Source organism: Salmo trutta, chromosome 34 (assembly GCF_901001165.1).
Source record: "Salmo trutta chromosome 34, fSalTru1.1, whole genome shotgun sequence".
NCBI classification, from domain to species: Eukaryota; Metazoa; Chordata; class Actinopteri; order Salmoniformes; family Salmonidae; genus Salmo; species Salmo trutta.
Window position 1 is genome coordinate 25831550 of NC_042990.1, and position 20772 is coordinate 25852321.

At 43.8% G+C, this 20772-nt stretch overlaps 1 protein-coding gene across 1 annotated transcript in view; it reads left to right on the forward strand.

The window, feature by feature from the left end:
• LOC115173914 (zinc finger protein 704) overlaps positions 1-20772 on the forward strand; it is a 109608-nt gene that overhangs the window by 75748 nt on the left and 13088 nt on the right. Inside the window, exons 3-4 of the mRNA XM_029732420.1 lie at positions 18571-18674; positions 19974-20224. Of these exons, the coding sequence (XP_029588280.1) occupies positions 18571-18674; positions 19974-20224 (355 nt within the window). The remainder of the gene's footprint in view (positions 1-18570; positions 18675-19973; positions 20225-20772) is intronic.

The window sequence follows — 20772 nt, forward strand, 5'->3', positions numbered from 1 at the left end:
CTCTCGTCTTCTCGCATCTCTCTCTCTCGACTTCTCGCATCTCTCTCTCTCGACTTCTCGCATCTCTCTCTCTCGACTTCTCGCATCTCTCTCTCTCGACTTCTCGCATCTCTCTCTCTCGACTTCTCGCATCTCTCTCTCGACTTCTCGACTTCTCGCATCTCTCTCTCTCGACTTCTCGCATCTCTCTCTCGACTTCTCGACTTCTCTCTCTCGACTTCTCGCATCTCTCTCTCGACTTCTCGCATCTCTCTCTCTCTCGACTTCTCGCATCTCTCTCTCTCGACTTCTCGTATCTCTCTCTCTCGACTTTTCTCACTCTCTCGACTTCTCACTCTCTCGACTTCTCTCTCTCTCGACTTCACTCTCTCTCGACTTCTCGCATCTCTCTCTCTCTCGACATCTCACATCTCTCTCGACTTCTCGCATCTCTCTCGACTTCTCGCATCTCTCTCGACTTCTCGCATCTCTCTCGACTTCTCGCATCTCTCTCTCTCTCGACTTCTCGCATCTCTCTCTCGACTTCTCGCATCTCTCTCTCTCGACTTCTCTCTCTCGACTTCTCGCATCTCTCTCTCTCGACTTCTCGCATCTCTCTCTCTCGACTTCTCGCATCTCTCTCTCTCGACTTCACTCTCTCTCTCGACTTCACTCTCTCTCTCGACTTCACTCTCTCTCTCGACTTCACTCTCTCTCTCGACTTCTCTCTCTCTCTCTCGACTTCACGCTCTCTCTCGACTTCACGCTCTCTCTCGACTTCTCTTTCTCTCTCGACTTCTCGCTCTCTCTCGACTTCTCACTCTCTTTCTCTCTCGACTTCTCGCTCTCTCTCTCGACTTCTCACTCTCTCTCTCGACTTCTCGCTCTTTCTCTCGACTTCTCTCTCTCGACCCCTCTTTCTCTCTCGCTCTCTCTCGACCCCCTCTCTCTCTCGACCCCTCTCAAAAGTTCTAAATTAACTTTTCTTGTAGCAACACGTCACATCTTGCTGCTGTGATTGCATACTGTGGTATTTCACCCAATAGATATGGAAGTTTATCAAAATTGGGTTTGTTTTCAAATTATTTGCCTATCTGTGAAATCTGAGGGAAATATGTGTCTCTATGGTTATACATTTGGCAGGAGGTTAGGAAGTGCAGCTCAGTTTCCACCTCATCTCTCTCTATCGCTCTTTCTTCCTAGTGTGATCAGGCAGGGGAAGTGTTAAGTCTCTCTTCCTGAGTGTGTGTGATCGCACCACCACCTACTCTGTCTAAAAAGAGTTGGGCCGCAGCAGCTGAAATTCTGGTGGGCTGTCTTTTTTTCAATGGTTTCTGTTGCCTGGGAAAATAGAAATCTCCCCATTTTTATGTTGGCAACTACTGTATACATCTCTAGAAAGAGTGCGTAAGAGAGAAGAAAATACACATGAAGAAACACACGAAAATAGAGGGAAACATCTAAGCCAGAGAGAGAGAGGCATATAGGTTAGTAGGCACTAGGCAGTCACGTCCTATATAGATGTGCACAGAGTAGTCACAGTGGAGTCGTTTGTGTTTGGTCTGCTCTATGACAGGGTCCCAAATGGAACCTTATTCACTATGTAGTGCACTATGTTGGGATGCCTCCTGCCGTGTGCAGTCAGATTAGTGAGTCAACAAGGAGATCCAGTATTATCACTGTTTAACTCACAGCTTAAGTTTCTGGCCCCTGGACAGCTTTGGCTTCACGATGCGTGCCCTGGTTTCTTCTTAATAGATGGAGCCCTCCTCAGGAGTGTGTGTGTGTGTGTGTGTGTGTTGAAAGTGTGTGTGTACGTGTGTGTGTGTGTGTGTTTTGCTGCTCAGTGGTCCAAATAGAGAACTGAAAAGGTCATGTTTACGTGTGTGTGTGTGTGTGTGTGTGTGTGTGTGTGTGTGCCTGAGAGCGTGTTCTTGAGTTGTGTGTGTGTGTGTGTGACTCCGACTCTGTTTATGTGTAAGTGTTAGGGAGGGAGGGAGGATTTGGTCGGCTGCCAGCCACTGTGTGGGATGGTCAGGGCTGCCTCAAACTTCTCCCAGGCTGACCGTCAGTAACCCTCCGGCTCGTGAGACCCTGTACTCTGTGTGTGTGTGTGTGTGTGTGTGTGTGTGTGTGTGTGTGTGTGTGTGTGTGTGTGTGTGTGGAGCCGAGCGCCTGTGGGCTGCCTGTGCAGAGAGCAGCCCACGCAGTCGACCAACGCCGCTCCACGCACACAGCCACACTGCACGCCTAGGAGCCTCTCAGACCTGCCTGCAGAGACAGGGAGTGGGGTTGGAGAGAGGGGGACCAAGAACAAAGAACAGGCTTGTGTTCAGTCAGAATGCTCCTCCACATGTCAACAGAGAGCTGAGATAGAGGCAGTGATTGGCTGCTTGGCTGGGGAGGGGAGGCCTGGTTGGCTGCTTGGCTGGGGAGTCCCGGTTGGCTGGGGAGAGGAGGCCCGGTTGGCTGTAATATAAGTTGGAAGGTAATGAGTGCATTAATCTTTCCTTACCCGGCCCTGACAGAGGTGGGATAGGCTAGCCCAGCACTCTACTGTTCTGTAATAGCCTGTGGGTATCTCAGCACACACGCACAGCTCTCGCCCCCTAGTAAAACAGTCATTTGTGCTTTTGCACAGAGGGGAAACCGAATTTCCAATCTCTTGATCTCTTCTCCCGGAGAAGGAAATACACTGACGATAACCATTTCATGAATCATTTCAGCCTGCAATAATTTCATAGAGAACTATGAAAGGCAAAGGCAAATATTAGGTACATGTAAACAAACTCAACTATGTGTGTTTCAGTTTTACTGGTAGGGTACTGTCTCTTTAAATGCAGTATACACACAGATAGGCCTGTGGCCGGCCGTGAATTAATTGTTTTTATGGAGGGTTTGTGTGAGAGAGTTGGAGAGCTACAGCCATGTGATTAGTATAGACAGTGGCATACTACTGTATATAACATATAGCCATTACACCCCCCCCCAAAAAAAAGCTGTTAACATACTACAATTTTTCACATTTTGCCTTTGTTCAAAGATAAACGTGCAGTTTTATAGCTGATCTCATGCTATTCTACACATTTTGCCACGAGGCTGAGAGAAAACGTTGCTCTTTTTTAAAGCAAAGTTCCTGCAGTTCTACATATTTTGTCAAAAGAGAAAATATTTCTCTTTTACAGCTAATTTCCTGTAATTCAAAATTAATGCTCAATGGCTTATGACATGTTCATATCCTATCTGGGGGGCCGACCATAGAGAGATCCTATTAAATAACTAGAGTAAGAGAAAATGGCAGCCATATTGGTCGGGGGGGGATCAAACCCAGCTAGCACAGTGGATCTGGGCCGATTCCGGCTGAGTCAGACTCTGAGCCACCTGAGGCAGTATTACTTATGGCTTGGATGTGGGGATTGAGCTCGGGCCGATTCCGGTGTGAGTTATCTGGCCCAAATGTATTACTTGGGGCTCGGGCCGATTGGGGCTACTCTCTGGCAGATGATTACACGGGCTGCTTTATTTAATTAACATTTCATTATGTATTTATTTTTCCATATTTTCTCATTGTTTCTGTGATGATAAAAAATTAAGAGTCCTGTTTAAGTTGTATTTAGTTCATTTTTGTATAAATTTTTATTATTACCCGCAAACTCTACCACCCCTCCCCCAATTGGAGTAAAATAATAAACAATAACACTTAGGCTTCTTCAGTTTATACATACCATAGACATTTTACAATAGTTATATTTTTGGTTTTTAATTCTGGCCTTCCTCTATTTCTGATGTTTATCCAGTTTGATTTCTATTTGTAATTGTGCTATTTCACAAAAGTTCTGAACCTATATACATTTTACAGACCCCGTATGTTTTACATTGATTATCTTGTTATTAGTCTCACCCTTCAGCTACATTCAACCCCTCCCATCTATCTCTTAGCACCATCCATTTTCTATTTGATATATATTTTTCAACTGTGCTGCGATGCTTCACAAAAGTACTGAACCTTTCTATTCTCATAGTTTCTACAGATTGTAAATGAAAGAACATTTCTTGCTAAAATAATTATTATATTATTGATTGATTGACTATGACTTTTCAAATCACCCAGTATTGCTCTCTTACTTTTCCTTACTTTTCCCCCTTCCATTAGAGTACAGTATATACATATGAGATGAGTATGTAGGGTATGTAAACATTATATAAAGTGGCTAGTGATACATTTATTACATACATTTTTCCATTATTAAAGTGGCTGGAGTTGAGTCAGTATGTTGGCAGCAGCCACTCAATGTTAGTGATGGCTGTTTAACAGTCTGATGGCCTTGAGATAGACTGAAAAAAAGCTTCTATCGGTCCCAGCTTTGATGCACCTGTACTGACCTCGCCTTCTGGATGATAGCGGGGTGAACAGGCAGTGGCTCGGGTGGTTGTTGCCCTTGATGATCTTTTTGGACTTCGGGTGGTGTAGGTGTCCTGGAGGGCAGGTAGTTTGCCCCCGGTGATGCGTTGTGCAGACCTCACTACCCTCTGGAGAGCCTTACGGTTGTGGGCGGAGCAGTTGCAGTACCAGGCGGTGATACAGCCCGACAGGATGCTCTCGATTGTGCATCTGTAAAAGTTTGTGAGTGTTTTTGGTGACAAGCCGAATTTCTTCAGCCTCATGAGGTTGAAGAGGTGCTGCTGCGCCTTCTTCACCACGCTGTCTGTGTGGGTGGACCATTTCAGTTCGTCCGTGATGTGTACGCCGAGGAACTTAACTTTCCACCCTCTCCACTACTGTCCCGTCGATGTGGATAGGGGGCTGCTCCCTCTGCTGTTTCCTGAAGTCCACGATCATCTCCTTTATTTTGTTGACATTGAGTGTGAGGTTATTTTCCTGTAACCACACTCCGAGGGCCCTCACCTCCTCCCTGTAGGCCGTCTCGTCGTTGTTGGTAATCAAGCCTACCACTGTAGTGTCGTCTGCAAACTTGATGATTGAGTTGGAAGCGTACATGGCCACGCAGTCATGGGTGAACAGGGAGTACAGGAGAGGGCTGAGAACGCACCCTTGTGGGGCCCCAGTGTTGAGGATCAGCGGGGTGGAGATGTTGTTTCCTACCCTCACCACCTGGGGGCGGCCCGTCAGGAAGTCCAGGACCCAGTTGCACAGGGGGGGCTTAATGACGAGTTTGGAGGGTACTATGGTGTTAAATGCTGAGCTGTAGTCGATGAACAGCATTCTTACATAGGTATTCCTCTTGTCCAGATGGGTTAGGGCAGTGTGATTGCTATTGCGTCGTCTGTGGACCTATTGGGGTGGTAGGCAAATTGGAGTGGGTCTAGGGTGTCAGGTAGGGTGGAGGTGATATGGTCCTTGACTAGTCTCTCAAAGCATTTCATGATGACGGAAGTGAGTGCTACGGGGCAGTAGTCATTTAGCTCAGTTACCTTAGCTTTCTTGGGAACAGGAACAATGGTGTCCCTCTTGAAGCATGTGGGAACAGCAGACTGGGATAAGGATTGATTAAATATGTCAGTAAACACACCAGCCAGCTGGTCTGCGCATGCTCTGAGGATGCGGCTGGGGATGCCGTCTGGGCCTGCAGCCTTGCGAGGGTTAACACGTTTAAATGTTTTACTCACGTTGGCTGCAGTGAATGAGAGCCCGCAGGTTTTGGTTGCGGGCCGTGTCAGTGGCACTGTATTTTTCTGAAAGCGAGCAAAGAAGTTGTTTAGTTTGTCTGGGAGCACGAAAGACATCGTGGTCCGCGACGGGGCTGGTTTTTCTTTTGTAGTCCGTGATTGACTGTAGACCCTGCCACATACCTCTGGTGTCTGAGCCGTTGAATTGCGACTCTACTTTGTTTCTATACTGACGCTTAGCTTGTTTGATTGCCTTGCGGAGGGAATAGCTACACTGTTTGTATTCGGTCATGTTTCTGGTCACCTTGCCCTGATTAAAAGCAGTGGTTCGCACTTTCAGTTTTGCGCGAATGCTGCCATCAATCCACGGTTTCTGGTTGGGGGATGTTTTAATTGACGCTGTGGGTACAACATCACCGATGCACTTGCTAATAAACTCGATCACCGAATCAGTGTATTCATCAATGTTGTTGTTCGACGCTATGCGGAACATATCCCAGTCCACGTGATCAAAGCAATCTTGAAGCTTGGAATCCGATTGGTCGGACCAGCGTTGAACAGACCTGAGCACGGGTGCTTCCTGTTTAATTTTCTGTCTGTAGGCTGGGAGCAACAAAATGGAGTCGTGGTCCGCTTTTCTGAAAGGAGGGCGGGGGAGGGCCTTATATGCATCGCGGAATAACAATGATCCAGGGTTTTGCCAGCCTGGGTCGCGTAATCGATATGCTGATAAAATTTAGGGAACCTTGTTTTCAGATTAGCCTTGTTAAAATCCCCAGCTACGATAAATGCAGCCTCAGGATATGTGGTTTCCAGTTTACATAGAGTCAAATTAAGTTCGTTCAGGGCCGTCGATGTGTCTGCTTGGGGGGGAATATACACGACTGTGATTATGATCGAAGAGAATTCTCATGGTAGATAATGCGGTCGGCATTTGATTGTGAGGAATTCTAAGTCAGGTGAACAAATGGACTTGAGTTCCTGTATGTTGTTATGATCACACCATGTCTCGTTGATCATAAGGCATACACACCCGCCCTTCTTACCAGAGAGATGCTTGTTTCTGTCGGCGCGATGCGTGAAGAAACCAGGTGGCTGTACCGACTCCGATAGCGTGTCTCGAGTGAGCCATGTTTCTTTGAAACAAAGAACGTTACAGTCTGTGATGTCTCTCTGGAAGGCAACCCTTGCTCGGATTTCGTCTACCTTGTTGTCAAGAGACTGGACTTGGCGAGTCGTATGCTCGGGAGCGGTGCGCGATGTGCCCGTCTACGGAGCCTGACCAGAAGACCGCTCCGTATGCCCCTTCTGCGGCGCTGTTGTTTTGGGTCGCCGGCTGGGATCCGATCCATTGTCCTGGGTGGTGGGCCAAACAGAGGATCCGCTTCGGGAAAGTCATATTCCTGGTTGTAATGTTGGTGAGTTGACGTTGCTCTTGTATCCAATAGTTCCTCCCGACTGTATGTAATAAAACCTAAGATTCTGGGGTAACAATGTAAGAAATAACACATAAAAAAACAAAATACTGCATAGTTTCCTAGGAACGCGAAGCGAGGCGGCCATCTCTGTCGGCACCGGAAATCACCCTGATTAAATCTTTAGTCATATCACAGTTTACCTATTTGCTTATGGTTTTGCCTACATCTAGTGACCTGCTTTTTAAATTATATAAGCAAAAAATATTCAATTTTATTTGGAATGTAAGCCAGACAAAATTAAAAGGGCCTATTTATATAATGACTACGAATTCGGAAGGCAGAAACAATTAAATATTAAAGCATTAGATCTCCCACTAAAGGCATCAGACATACAAAAGTTATACTTAAATCCGAAATGGTTCTCTAGTAAATTAGTAAGAATGTCCCCCCCATGTTCAAGAATGGCCTCTTTCCCTTTATTCAGATTACAACCGCTCACTTTCGGATTATTTGAAAATGAAATAATCTCCAAAATATCTTTCTTTTTTTAAGCCATAGAAAGTTGGTTGCAATTTCAGTTTAATCCACCTGAAAAGACAAAACAAATAATACAACAAATATTATGGTTAAATGCAAATATAGTAATTGATAAAAAAAAAAAAAACTTTTTTTCGATAAATTGTTTAAAAAAGGTATAATCTTTGTAAATTATATCATAAATGGGACTGGTGGAGTTGTCACACATGCAGCTAACACAGACATATTGAAATGTGTGCTCTACCAAAAATTACAACCAACTAATTGCAGCATTACCATAAAAATGGAGGAGACCAATGAGACCAGCAAGTTGTTTACTGCGCAGGCACGTTTGGCGCGCCGTTCCTTTTTTTTCCTCTGTAATGAATACGCTATTGTCCGGTTGGAATTTTATCGAAGATTTATGTTAAAAAGACCTTAAGGATTCATTGTAAACATCGTTTGACATGTTTCTACGAACGGTAATGGAACATTTTGACTTTTCGTCTCTGGTTTTGCGCTCACCCATTTTGCCTTTGGATAGTGATCTGAACGTGCGAACAAAAGGAGGTATTTGGACATAAATATGGAGCTTATCGAACAAAACAAACATTTCTTGTGGGAGTCCTGGGAGTGCATTCCGACGAAGATCAGCAAAGGTAAGTGAAGATTTATAATACTATTTCTGAGTTTTGTTGACTCCAGAACTTGGTGGGTAACTGTATAGCTTGCTTTGATGGCTGAGCTCTGTACTCAGAATATTGAACAATGTGCTTTCGCCGTAAAGCTATTTGGAAATCTGACACAGCGGTTGCATTAAGGAGAAGTGTATCTATAATTCTTTCAATAACTGTTGTAAATTTTTATCAACGTTTGAGTATTTTTGTAAATTCATGTTCTCATTCACCGGGAGTTTTGGAGGCAATACATTTTCTGAACATCACGCGCCAATGTAAAATGGGGTTTATGGATATAAATATGAACTTTATCGAACAAAACATACATGTATTGTGTAACATTGAGTCCTGGGAGTGTCATCTGATGAAGATCATCAAAGGTTAGTGATTCATTTTAGCTGTATTTCTGGTTTTTGTGACGCCTCTCGTGGCTTGGAAAATGGCTGTGTAGTTTTTCTTGTTTAGGCGCTGTCCTAACATAATCTAATGTTATGCTTTCGCCGTAAAGCCTTTTTGAAATCGGACAATGTGTTTGGATTAACGAGAAGTGAATCTTTAAAATGGGATATAATAGTTGTATGTTTGATAAATTTGAATTATGACATTTTTGTTGTTTTGAATTTGCTGCCCTGCTATTTCACTGGCTGTTGAATAGTGTGTCCCGCGGGTGGGACGCTAGCGTCATGTCCCAGAGAGGTTAAATAAAGTTGAAATAAATGTTGAATTTACAACTTGTCTAAGTCCTATCATCAACTGTTTTCAGCCAGTGTGTGTGTGTGTGGCTGTGGATTGACTGCATTGTTTGAATGGAATGTTGACATATTGGCAGTTAATTTGAAACATTTATAGAATCATTCCTCTAAAACTGTCTGGCTAGCTAGCTAACAAACAAAATATTGCACTATTTTTTTTATCAAGGCAAGTGCTTCAATACGGAGTTCTACTAAGTGTTTCATTGTAAATGAAGAAAATAATGCAAGAATAAAGGCAACAATGCAGCAAGCAATAAGCCAAACCTAGAGTTATACTTATGTAAAAAACCTAAGCGTTGCATTCAATGTTTTTTGTAAAATAAAGTGCTTCACGTGTTTCATTATAAATGGGGAAAAAAAGATTCATGCAAGAATCTAGGCAATAATGCAGCAAAAGGCAAAACTTATGGAACTACCTTATGAGCTCCTATGTTTGTCCATTGTATGTTTTCCATCTATCAGACATCTCTATTGAAGTACATGATTGTCAGCCTCTGTGTTGAGCTCGGTGAGTGCCTCTCGCTTGTCTGTGAGTAGAGTCTTGTATTTGCTGAAACTCCTCTCACAGTTGACTGAGCTGACTGGGAAATAGATGTAGGGCACTGCCACTTCTGCAACTCTTGGGAATCTCGCACTCAGGCCCCTCCAGTAATCAGCAAGCTCCAAAGCAGGTGAGGGCTCCCTGGACACACAGTGCTGATAGGCAATCCATTCTTCACTCAGCTCTGTTGATGGGCTTGCCATGGGTTTCAGTTGTGTCTAGGCTTCAATCTGCTTTTCCATGGCTGGAGCCTGCCTCAGATCGAACCCCCTAGCCAGCCTGTAGATCTCTCTGGCTGGATGTGTGTCCCAGTGCTTTGAGAGCTTGAACTTAAAGGCCACATGGAATGCATCATGGAGATGGTCAATCACCTCCCTCCTCTCTCCAATCCCCGTCTTTCTCAATAGCTCATCGGTCTTGGCACCATACCCACATGTTTTTGACATTCCATTCACTAGGTAAGAGCCCAGATCCTCCATGACATTGTACGCAGACACTGCTGTGGGACAGTGTGTCCCTTCTAGGATTGACAGAGCTGTCATCCATTTGGGGCAGCCCTCCGAGATGAAGGTTAGCTTAACAGTGAGGGCCTGCACCTTCTCCTCTGTTTCCAGCTGGCTGAGGAGGTTTGTGACTGCCTGGGATAATGACTTTTCTGCCAACAAAAACTCCCTGTACAGATGAACATGCTCTGCATGGTACTTCACTGCCTCAAACCAGCTATTCCATCTGGAGCTCACTGCTTCAGGAGGAGCCTTGGCCTGCACAAACTCCTTCATAATGAGGAAGCTCAACCATCTTCTCTTTCTGGCAGGCTTCTTGAAGAAGACAGATCTCATCAAAATCAAATCAAATTTATTTATATAGCCCTTCGTATATCAGCTGAAATCTCAAAGTGCTGTACAGAAACCCAGCCTAAAACCCCAAACAGCAAGCAATGCATGTGAAAGAAGCACGGTGGCTAGGAAAAACTCCCTAGGAAAAACTCCCTAGAAATGCCAAAAACCTAGGAAGAAACCTAGAGAGGAACCAGGCTATGAGGGGTGGCCAGTCCTCTTCTGGCTGTGCCGGGTGGATATTATAACAGAACATGGTCAAGATGTTAAAATGTTCATAAATGACCAGCATGGTCAAATAATAATAATCATAGTAGTTGTCGAGGGTGCAACAAGCACGTCCGGTGAACAGGTCAGGGTTCCGTAGCCGCAGGCAGAACAGTTGAAACTGGAGCAGCAGCATGGCCAGGTGGACTGGGGACAACAAGGAGTCATCATGCCAGGTAGTCCCGAGGCATGGTCCTAGGGCTCAGGTCCTCCGAGAGAAAGAAAGAAAGAGAGAAAGAGAGAATTAGAGAGAGCATATTTAAATTCACACAGGACACCGGATAAGACAAGAGAATACTCCAGATGTAACAGACTGACCCTGGCCCCCGACACATAAACTACTGCAGCATAAATACTGGAGGCTGAGACAGGAGGGATCAGAAGACACTGTGGCCCCATCCGATGATACCCCCGGACAGGGCCAAACAGGCAGGATATAACCCCACCCACTTTGCCAAAGCACAGCCCCCACACCACTAGAGGGAACAGGAGGGAACAAAATAATTTGTAGTGCTGCCAGGTCTCCCCCACCAGATTGATGACATGGCAGAGACGGGTTACATGGACACTGTTGGGCATCACTCTTTTCAGAACCTCCTTGCATGCCTTCAGGCAGTAGGAGGCATTAACTGTGACCACTGCCCAAGCATCATTCAGGTTCAGATTGTTGTTGTGGAGAGAGGCTAGTACAGCTTGGGAAAACTTTGAGTAGTTGCATCTGTCCATGAAAATGACATCCACCAGGAAGTACTGGTTTTCAACACTTGCAATGAAAGATAAGGAAAAACTTTAATTATGTTTTAACCAAAATAAGTGTTATTTAAATTTCAAGTGTAAACACAATATAGATAGTGATAGTTAGCTAGATGGAGAGGCAGACAGCTGCTGACATTATGCATCACTATATTTCACCACGATAGCTCGTCGTTTAGAATATCACAATTTGCATGCGGACAATTCACATTGCAGAATGTAGATGTCCGCGTTTTCCGCTTCGTGGAAATCATAGGGCCCTATAAATTGGTGGAGTGCTGCAGAGATGGTTGTCATTCTGGAAGGTTCTCCCATCTCCACAGAGGAACTCTGGAGCTCTGTCAGAGTGACAATTGGGTTCTTGGTCACCCCCCTGACCAAGGCCCTTCTCCCCCGATTGCTCAGTTTGGCCAGGCGGCCAGCTCTAGGAAGAGTCTTGGTGGTTCCAAACTTCTTCAATTTAAGAATGAGGGAGGCCACTGTGTTCTTGGACATTTTTTGGTACCTTTCCCCAAATCTGTGCTTCAACACAATCCTGTCTCTGAGCTCTACGTACAATTCCTTCGACGTCATTGCTTGGCTGACATGCACTGCCAACTGTGGGACCTTATATAGACAGGTGTGTGCCTTTCCAAATCATGTCCAATCAATTGAATTTACCACAGGTGGACTCAAATCAAGTTGTAGAAACATCTCAAGGATGATCAATGGAAACAGGATGCACCTGAGCTGGATTTCCAGTCTCATAGCAAAGGGTCTGAATACTGTAAATAAGGTATTTCTGTTTTATTACATTTGCAAACATTTCTAAAAACCTGTTTTTGCTTTGTCATAATGGGGTATTGTGTATAGATTGAGATTTTTTTATTTATTTTTAAATACATTTTAGATAAGGCTGTAACAGTGCCTTAGATAAGGCTGTAACTGTATGCACACACACCCATGCACAAGCACGCATGTACACACACACACACTCAGACAGTGATACGCAAAAACACACCTGCTAAGCACACTAACTCAGATGAAAGGAGGAAAGATCTGATGTGGAAGTCACACAGAAAATGTAATGAAAAAACAATGTTCTCGCTCTCTTATTATCCACGACCCCTGTGAGATGAAGGCATGACCTTTGTCTGGAATGCATCTCTTCCGTGTGTGTGTGGTGGGAGTTTCGTCTTAATGTCCTTCATGTCCTTGCCCCGTGTCATTAATAGATCTGTGTCTGTATGTGTGCTTGTGCGTGTGTGGACAGACGATAGAAGTATCATCCGAGTAGATAAGAGGGGGAGAGAGATTGGAGGGTGTTTAGGAGGTGTCTGATTTATAGTCAATTATTCAAGAGGAAATGAGCGTCATAGGCCAGCGACTGTAATTAAAGATGAGCTGCCCCACATCAAAGAGACTGGGAAGCCCCCTCTAACCCTCCGCTGGAGCCCCCTCTAACTCTCCGCTGGAGCCCCCTCTACCCCTCCGCTGGAGCTCCCTCTACCCCTCCGCTGGAGCCCCCTCTACCCCTCCGCTGGAGCCCCCTCTAACCCTCCGCTGGAGCCCCCTCCGCTGGAGCCCCCTCTAACGTTCCGCTGGAGCCCCCTCCGCTGGAGCCCCCTCTAACCCTCCGCTGGAGCCCCCTCTAACCCTCCGCTGGAGCCCCCTCTACAACCCTCCGCTGGAGCCCCCTCTACCCCTCCGCTGGAGCCCCCTGCTCTGCTCTCCTCTCCCTATTTTTACACCCAGCTCAAAACAGTTGAGGGGTAGGACAGAGCAAAACAGAGTTCATTCTCAGAGGTGAGGGGGAGGTTGTGTGTAGGAATAGGAGGGCTCTCACTAAGCAGAGTTTGGGGGGAATTCCCTGCAGATAGTTAAATCGGCTTCATTATTTTTGAGTAATGGTTTTCGGTGACACGGAAAATAAAGTTGCCAGATATGAATGACTGTGTGTGAGTGGGATGGGACGCCTGCCATAATTTGTTTTGGGGAATTTTGGGAAAGTGTGTGTGTGTGTGTGTGACACATTATACCTGGAATGTCTGTACTTATGTTCCATGTCAAACTCCCCACGTCACGTCTTATCTAAAGAGAGAAAAGGTTGTTTGTTCTGGATCAAAACCTCTCATTTAATTGTCATTGATTAGTTAAGTTAGCTGAACTACAACAACAGTAAGTGGTCTGTGTTTAGAAGATATCTTGTCATTAGTTATACAAGCAAATGTTGATGAGTTTGCAGAGCTATTACAGTACGCGTAGTGAGTCAGTGTTCAAATAGTCTTAGCCAAACTCATTTTAGACATGCAGGAAGAGACTAGTGTTAATGTAAGACATGTTGTTTGATGATGCGGTACATCTGAGGAAATGGCTAGTGTGTACACTGTACAGTACAGAGCCGGTTATGTCCCATCAAACTTCATCTTTTATGTCTGTCTGTTTGGGATTCCTGTGGTTCTCGATCATCTTTTATCACCTCTAAATAACCTGTTGCTAAAGAATGAAAGAGCCTGAAACGATTCAATCAAACAGGACAATCGCCAAGGAAACATGTCGAGCTAAATTGTCTGTAACACAATGGCTTATTATTTTTACACCCAAGGTGAAACTGGAAACATCCCGGGCTGGGACAGGGAACAGGGCGAGGAGGGTGCTGGCTGCCGAGTGGTTCCTCAATGGAACCATTAAAGACAAAGGCACAGATGTCTGGGGAGTGAGAAGGAGGGGAGGTATTGGTTTCTCTCTCTCCTTTTCACTCAGATTACCTTTCTCCCACCACCCCGCCAACCCTACTAAGCCATTTGTCTAAGCCATTTGTCTTCTAGAGTTTGGACAGTCAGTCAACCACAAGAAAGTTGTTAGCACATCTGTCTGTCTGGTGGAACAGTGTAAGTTCAACAGATGTCATCAGACTGCTTCTCTCTGGCTGATGGCCATCTCTCCCATTTACCCCCTGCCGCACAACCAAACCCCGATGGGGGGGTAGACCTATCCCTGTCTATGCTAATGAGGCACAGTGGGCTGGAATACAGGTTGTTTATAATAGAGGTCGACCGATTAATCGGAATGGACGATTAATTAGGGCCGATTTCAAGTTTTCATAACAAACGGTAATCGGTATTTTTGGCCACCAATTTGCCGATTTGCAGATTACATTTTTTTTTTTAATGAAATTTTTTTACATTTTTTTTACACCTTTATTTAACTAGGCAAGTCAGATTAAGAACACATTCTTATTTTCAATGACGGCCTAGGAACGGGGGTTAACTGCCTTGTTCAGGGGGGATTCGGGGATTCGTTTTTGCAACCTTCCGGTTACTAGTCCAACGCTCTAACCACCTGCCTTACATTGCACTCCACGAGGAGCCTGCATGGCAGGCTGACTACCTGTTACGCGAGGGCAGCAAAAAGCCAAGGTAAGTTGCTAGCTAGCATTAAACTTATCTTATAAAAACGATCAATCTTAACATAATCACTAGTTAACTACACATGGTTGATGATATTACTAGTTTATCTAACGTGTCCTGCGTTGCATATAATCGATGCGGTGCCTGTTAATTTCTCATCGAATCACAGCCTACTTCGACAAACGGGTGATGATTTAACAAGCGCATTTGCGAAAAAAGCACTGCCGTTGCACCAATGTACCTAACCATAAACATCAATGCCTTTCTTTAAAATCAATACACAAGTATATATTTTTAAACCTGCATATTTAGTTAAGATTGCCTGCTAACATGAATTGGTGTCACTTCTCTAGCGTTCTGTGCAAGCAGTCAGGGTATATACAGCAGTTTGAGCCGCCTGGCTCATTGCGGACTGTGTGAAGTCCATTTATTCCTAACAAAGGCCGTAATTAATTTTCCAGAATTGTACATAATTATGACATAACATTGAAGGTTGTACAATGTAACAGGAATATTTAGACTTAGGGATGCCACCCGTTAGATAAAATACGGAACGGTTCCGTATTTCACAGAAATAATAAACGTTTCATTTTTGAAATGTTGGTTCCGGATTCGACCATATTAATGACCAAAGGCTCGTATTTCTGTGTGTTATTATGTTATAATTAAGTCTATGATTTGATATTTGATAGAGCAGTCTGACTGAGCGATGGTAGGCAGCAGCAGGCTCGTAAGCATTCATTCAAACAGCACCTTTGTGCGTTTTGCCAGCAGCTCTTCGCAATTCTTCAAGCATTGCGCTGTTTATGACTTCAAGCCTATCAACTCCCAAGATTAGGCTGGTGTAACCGATGTGAAATGGCTAGCTAGTTAGCTGGTGTGCGCTAATAGCGTTTCAAACATCACTCGCTCTGAGACTTGGAGTAGTTGTTCCCCTTGCTCTACATGGGTAACGCTGCTTCGAGGGTGGCTGTTGTCGATGTGTTCCTGGTTCGAGCCCAGGTAGGAGCGAGGAGAGGGACGGAAGCTATACTGTTACACTGGCAATACTAAAGTGCCTATAAGAACATCCAATAGTCAAAGGTATATGAAATACAAATCGTATAGAGAGAAATAGTCCTATAATTCCTATAATAACTACAACCTAAAACTTCTTACCTGGGAATATTGAAGACTCATGTTAAAAGGAACCACCAGCTTTCATATGTTCTCATGTTCTGAACAAGGAACTTAAACGTTAGCTTTTTTAGATGGCACATATTGCACTTTTACTTTCTTCTCCAACACTTTGTTTTGCATTATTTAAACCAAATTGAACATGTTTCATTATTTATTTGAGGCTAAATTGATAGTATTTATGTATTATATTAACTTAAAATAAGTGTTCATTCAGTATTGTTGTAATTCTCATTATTACAAATAAAAAAGCGTAAGAAAAAAAAATCGGCCGATTTAATCGGTATCGGCGTTTTTTGGTCCTCCAATAATCGATATCGGCGTTGAAAAATCATAATCGTTCGACCTCTAGTTTATAAACCCTGTGATATGCCCCCCCGCCAATTTAGCAGGGCTTGCAGACTGCTTGGTTCACAGCTCTACTCTGATTTAAAGGGATACTGTGAGTTTCTGGCAATTAAGACGTTTTTCTACTTACCCAGAGTCAAATGAGAATGTTTACTACTTTTCTACTTGCTACAGGTACCTGTAGACTTCGTCTTTGCGCTAACACTAGTTAGCATTGGCTCGCAAAACTACCTCTAACTTAGGTAAATACAAAAATGACTTGATTGCCAGAATCTTACAGTATCCCTTTAAATGAACTTGGTTAGGTACAATTAAGAGAGAGGATGAAGTTCTAGTGTTCTTCAGTGTAAAAAGTACCCAATAGTCATACTTGAGTAAAAGTGAAAGTCACCCAGTAAAAGTCTAAAAGTATTTGGTTTTAAATATCTTTAAGTATCAAAAGCAAATGTCATTGCTAAAATATACTTACCGTAATTTCCAGACTATTAAGCGCACCTGAATATAAGCCGCACCCACTGAATTTTTTGTATTTTTTATTTTTTTTAACATAAATAAGCCGCACATGTCTATAAGCCGCAGGTGCCTACCGGTACATTGAAACAAATGAACTTTACACAGGCTTTAACGAAACACGGCTTGTAACAAAAATAAATAGGCTTTAACGAAACACGGCTTGTAGCAAAAATAAATAGGCTTTAACAAAACACAGCTTGTAACAAAAATAAATAGGCTTTAACGAAACACGGCTTGTAGCAAAAATAAATAGGCTTTAACGAAACACGGCTTATAACAAAAAATAAAAAAATAGCAGAAGGCTTTAGTTGTCTTTTTGCACTGAGTCAATTCTTCACGCTGCTGTTTGCTGTTTCCAACGTCTTATTAAGACCAAGCTCCCGTGCAGCAGCTCTATTTCCTTTTCCAACAGCCAGATCAATCGCCTTCAACTTGAAAGCTGCATCATATGCATTTCTCCGTGTCTTTGCCATGATGAGGGTGACAAAATGACTACCGTAATCAGAATGATGGGAAGTTTGAGAGCGCTCGATTTAATCTAAACAGTAAACAAAAAAGTTGTCTGACCTTAACCCGTTCGGCAATTTCTTTGATGTAATGAAAGCTTCATGCCACCAAAAAACTGAGCACGTCACAGAATGTGTTTTTTTAATATTTTTTTTAATTGAAAGCGGAAAAATCCATATATTAGCCGCGTCATTGTTTAAGCCGCAAGGTTCAAAGCCTGGGAAAAAAGTTGCGGCTTATAGTCCAGAATTTAGAAAGTAAAAGTATAAATTATTTAAAATTCCTTATCTTAAGCAAAGCAGACGGCACCATTTTCTTGTTTTTAAAATTGACGGATAGCCAGGGGCACACTACAACACTCAGACATAATTTACAAAATATGCATTTGTGTTTAGTGAGTCTGCCAGACCATAGACAGTAGGGATGACCGCGTGTTCTCTTGATAAGTGCGTGAATTTCACAATTTTCACAATCCTGTCATCTCCCAATCCCATCATACTGTCATCTCCCCATCGCTTGTAATTCTCTCCCCATATCATAACCACTAGACTGCTCCGTATGTGTGCACATACAGTACATATTTATTATCACTGTGCTAATGTGTGTTGGTGAAATCTACAATATTTAATCCATGTAAAGATATGAGGGACTGCAATCATGTGCTGTCCAAAGGGACGGTCTGGTGGCATTATCTACGTTCTCACACCAAGGTGACCAGAAACTGGGGGGTGGGGGGGGGTTCTGGGTAAAGTGAATCAGTGATTTATATGTAATCCATGAATGACATCATATTAATTTCATCAGAACAATCATTTAGGTAATTCTTCTCTATCAACCTCCCTGCTCTCTATAATAATCGTGTGTGTGTGTGTGTCGGGAGTACATCGGGGCGGATTAAGAGATGAATCCATAGCGTTGGTGAATTCACGCCAATTAAGAGACACATGGCGATGTTTACATTCAACATGTCTGTTATCTGTCATAGACACAGTGCCGGTTACATCAACGTAGAACAAAGAGGCTGCTGGATCATATTAATGAGCTGACCAATATATCACGGTCTCACAGGGGGAGTTGACGAATGGTTTTGAGGCATGCCCAGGGAATCTGAAATTGCACTATATTGCAGTGCCATATTACCAATGTAGGCTTAGTGCTTTGGGTCAGAGCTGCATATGATGCCATTTCGGACCCAGCCACATTATCTGTTTGTTGTTGTTGTGTTTTCATGCACAGTAATATTCTCTGTTTGTTGTTGTGGTTTTAACAGGAAGTCAGAGGAGGAAGTGGACATGGACAAGGTGACAGCTGCCATGGTTCTGACCAGCCTGTCCAGCAGTCCACTGGTCAGGAGCCCCCCTGTCAAAGTCAGCGGTGAGTCGACCAAACATGGTTTTATATAATTTAATATTGTATCCTCTTTTTATACGGGTGATCCTTTTAAGGCGGCAGAGTAGCCTAGTGGTTAGAGCGTTGGACTTGTAACCAAAAGGTTGCTAGATCGAATCCCTGAGCTGACAAGGTAAAAATCTGTCGTTCTGCCCCTGAACAAAGCAGTTACCCCACTGTTCCTAGGCCGTTGTAAATAAGATTTTGTTCTTAACTGACTTGCCTAGTTTAAATAAAGGTAAAATTAAAATAAAGTAAGATTCTCTTTAACCACTGAGTTTTGTCCCAAGACGGCAACAAACAAACATTTGCGGAGGTGATCATGATAGCTAGCGTCTGTACGTGTCGTTCTGCGCGCTCTGATGGAACTGACAAAGGAAGTTGTTTTTGGTGAACCATTTACTGTTTCATAGACATATCCCCTTGCTGAGGTCACGTCGTGATGAGGACATTGTAGGCTAGTGCAGCTGTAGAGATGCATACTGTATGTATCTCCTGAGTGCAGCTCTCCCACCAGGTAAAGATGAATGCTGTCTTCGCTCTCTCTGTTCCGTCTCCACCTTCAGATTGAATTAGAAGTGCTGAGTGGTTTGCCATGGTGATATCTAAAGGAGAGTTTCTCTTCATCTGCTGTAATGTACATTATATGAATCGCAAGACGTCTCAACTAAGTCCCTGGAGTGAAGCAACTGTAAATGAGGTCTTGTTTGTTGTGCCACTCAAAATTGCACTCTTTCGACACTGGCCTCCACACCATCTATCCCACCAGCTTCTGCTCCAAGGGAGACCGGGCTTTTAGCAGTGCAGCCCCTTAACTCTGAAACTCCCTCCTTCTCCATGTCATAACCTCACAATCCATACACACATTCAATAACACATTGAAGACATACCTCTTCACACCGGATTATCTGTTATCTTAGCTTTTACCCCCTGTCTAGTTCACTTCCCTAATAAGTCTGTTATCATGTTTAGTGTGTTCTCTGGTTAGTCTTTCATAATGTTTAGTGTAATTTTAGTCTTGTTTATTTTAAAGTATGATTTTATTGCCTTTTTAACTTGCTAATGTAAAGGGACTTTGGTTGTCTTGAAACGCGCTTAAAATAAAGTATTATTTTAACTACTGCATAGATTGAAAGTCGATGCAGCTGGAAATCACCGTTAGATGCATGTGTTTCTGAATCATATGATGTCATGCCAGTGACAATTGTTGCTTAGAGAACTCCTAAATAGTTGAGTACTAAGTTTGAGTACTTTTCTGACTCTCTCTCTCTCTCTCCCATCCAGAGGGTCTGAATGGCTCGTGGAAGGAGAGTGGTGTTGGCTTCACCCCCTCCAGTTACAGCAGTAGTGGCTATTGGAGCTGGAGCGGCCCTAGTGACCAGTCCAACCCGTCCACCCCCTCCCCGCCGCTATCCGCAGACTGCTTCAAGCCCTTCCGCATGTCCAACGTCAACGGCCCACCCGCCGACGACGCCATCGACGAACAGGATGGCAGCAGCCTGCTCTTTGATGAGCCAATCCCACGCAAGCGCAAGGTGGATAGACCGATTTAAAATACAATTCTAGCCACACTAGTGGATACACTGGATAACCCATAGGATAACCCATAGGATACCCATAGGATAACCCATAGGTTAACCCATAGGATAACCCATAGGATAGCCCGAAAACAGTTAACATAATGCTATTGTGGTCCTCTGAGGATCACACAGAACCAACACTTGATTAGATCAATGTTTCAAACACTTCTGTTGTTCATTTTGAATTGGTAGTAGGTTGATTTAAGAAGGGGTTGTACTGCAGTATCAGTGATCTTGACAAGACAGAGGATGTCCCAAAAGAAGGGAGTTTCTGCTAGCTACTGTAAAAGCTCCTTCTTGAACTCAGTGACATTGGGAGATGACATGCTGACTGAGGTAGAATTTGGGACACAGGGTAAAAGTGACAGACTGATCCTTAGACACGTGGCGTTGTCTGTTGTCGTCTCTGAGCCACCACATAGCACAAACACCACTAGAGGAGACCATGAACACTAATTGGACGGACCCAGCAACATGTTATGGCCACTTAGAGTAGCCGAACG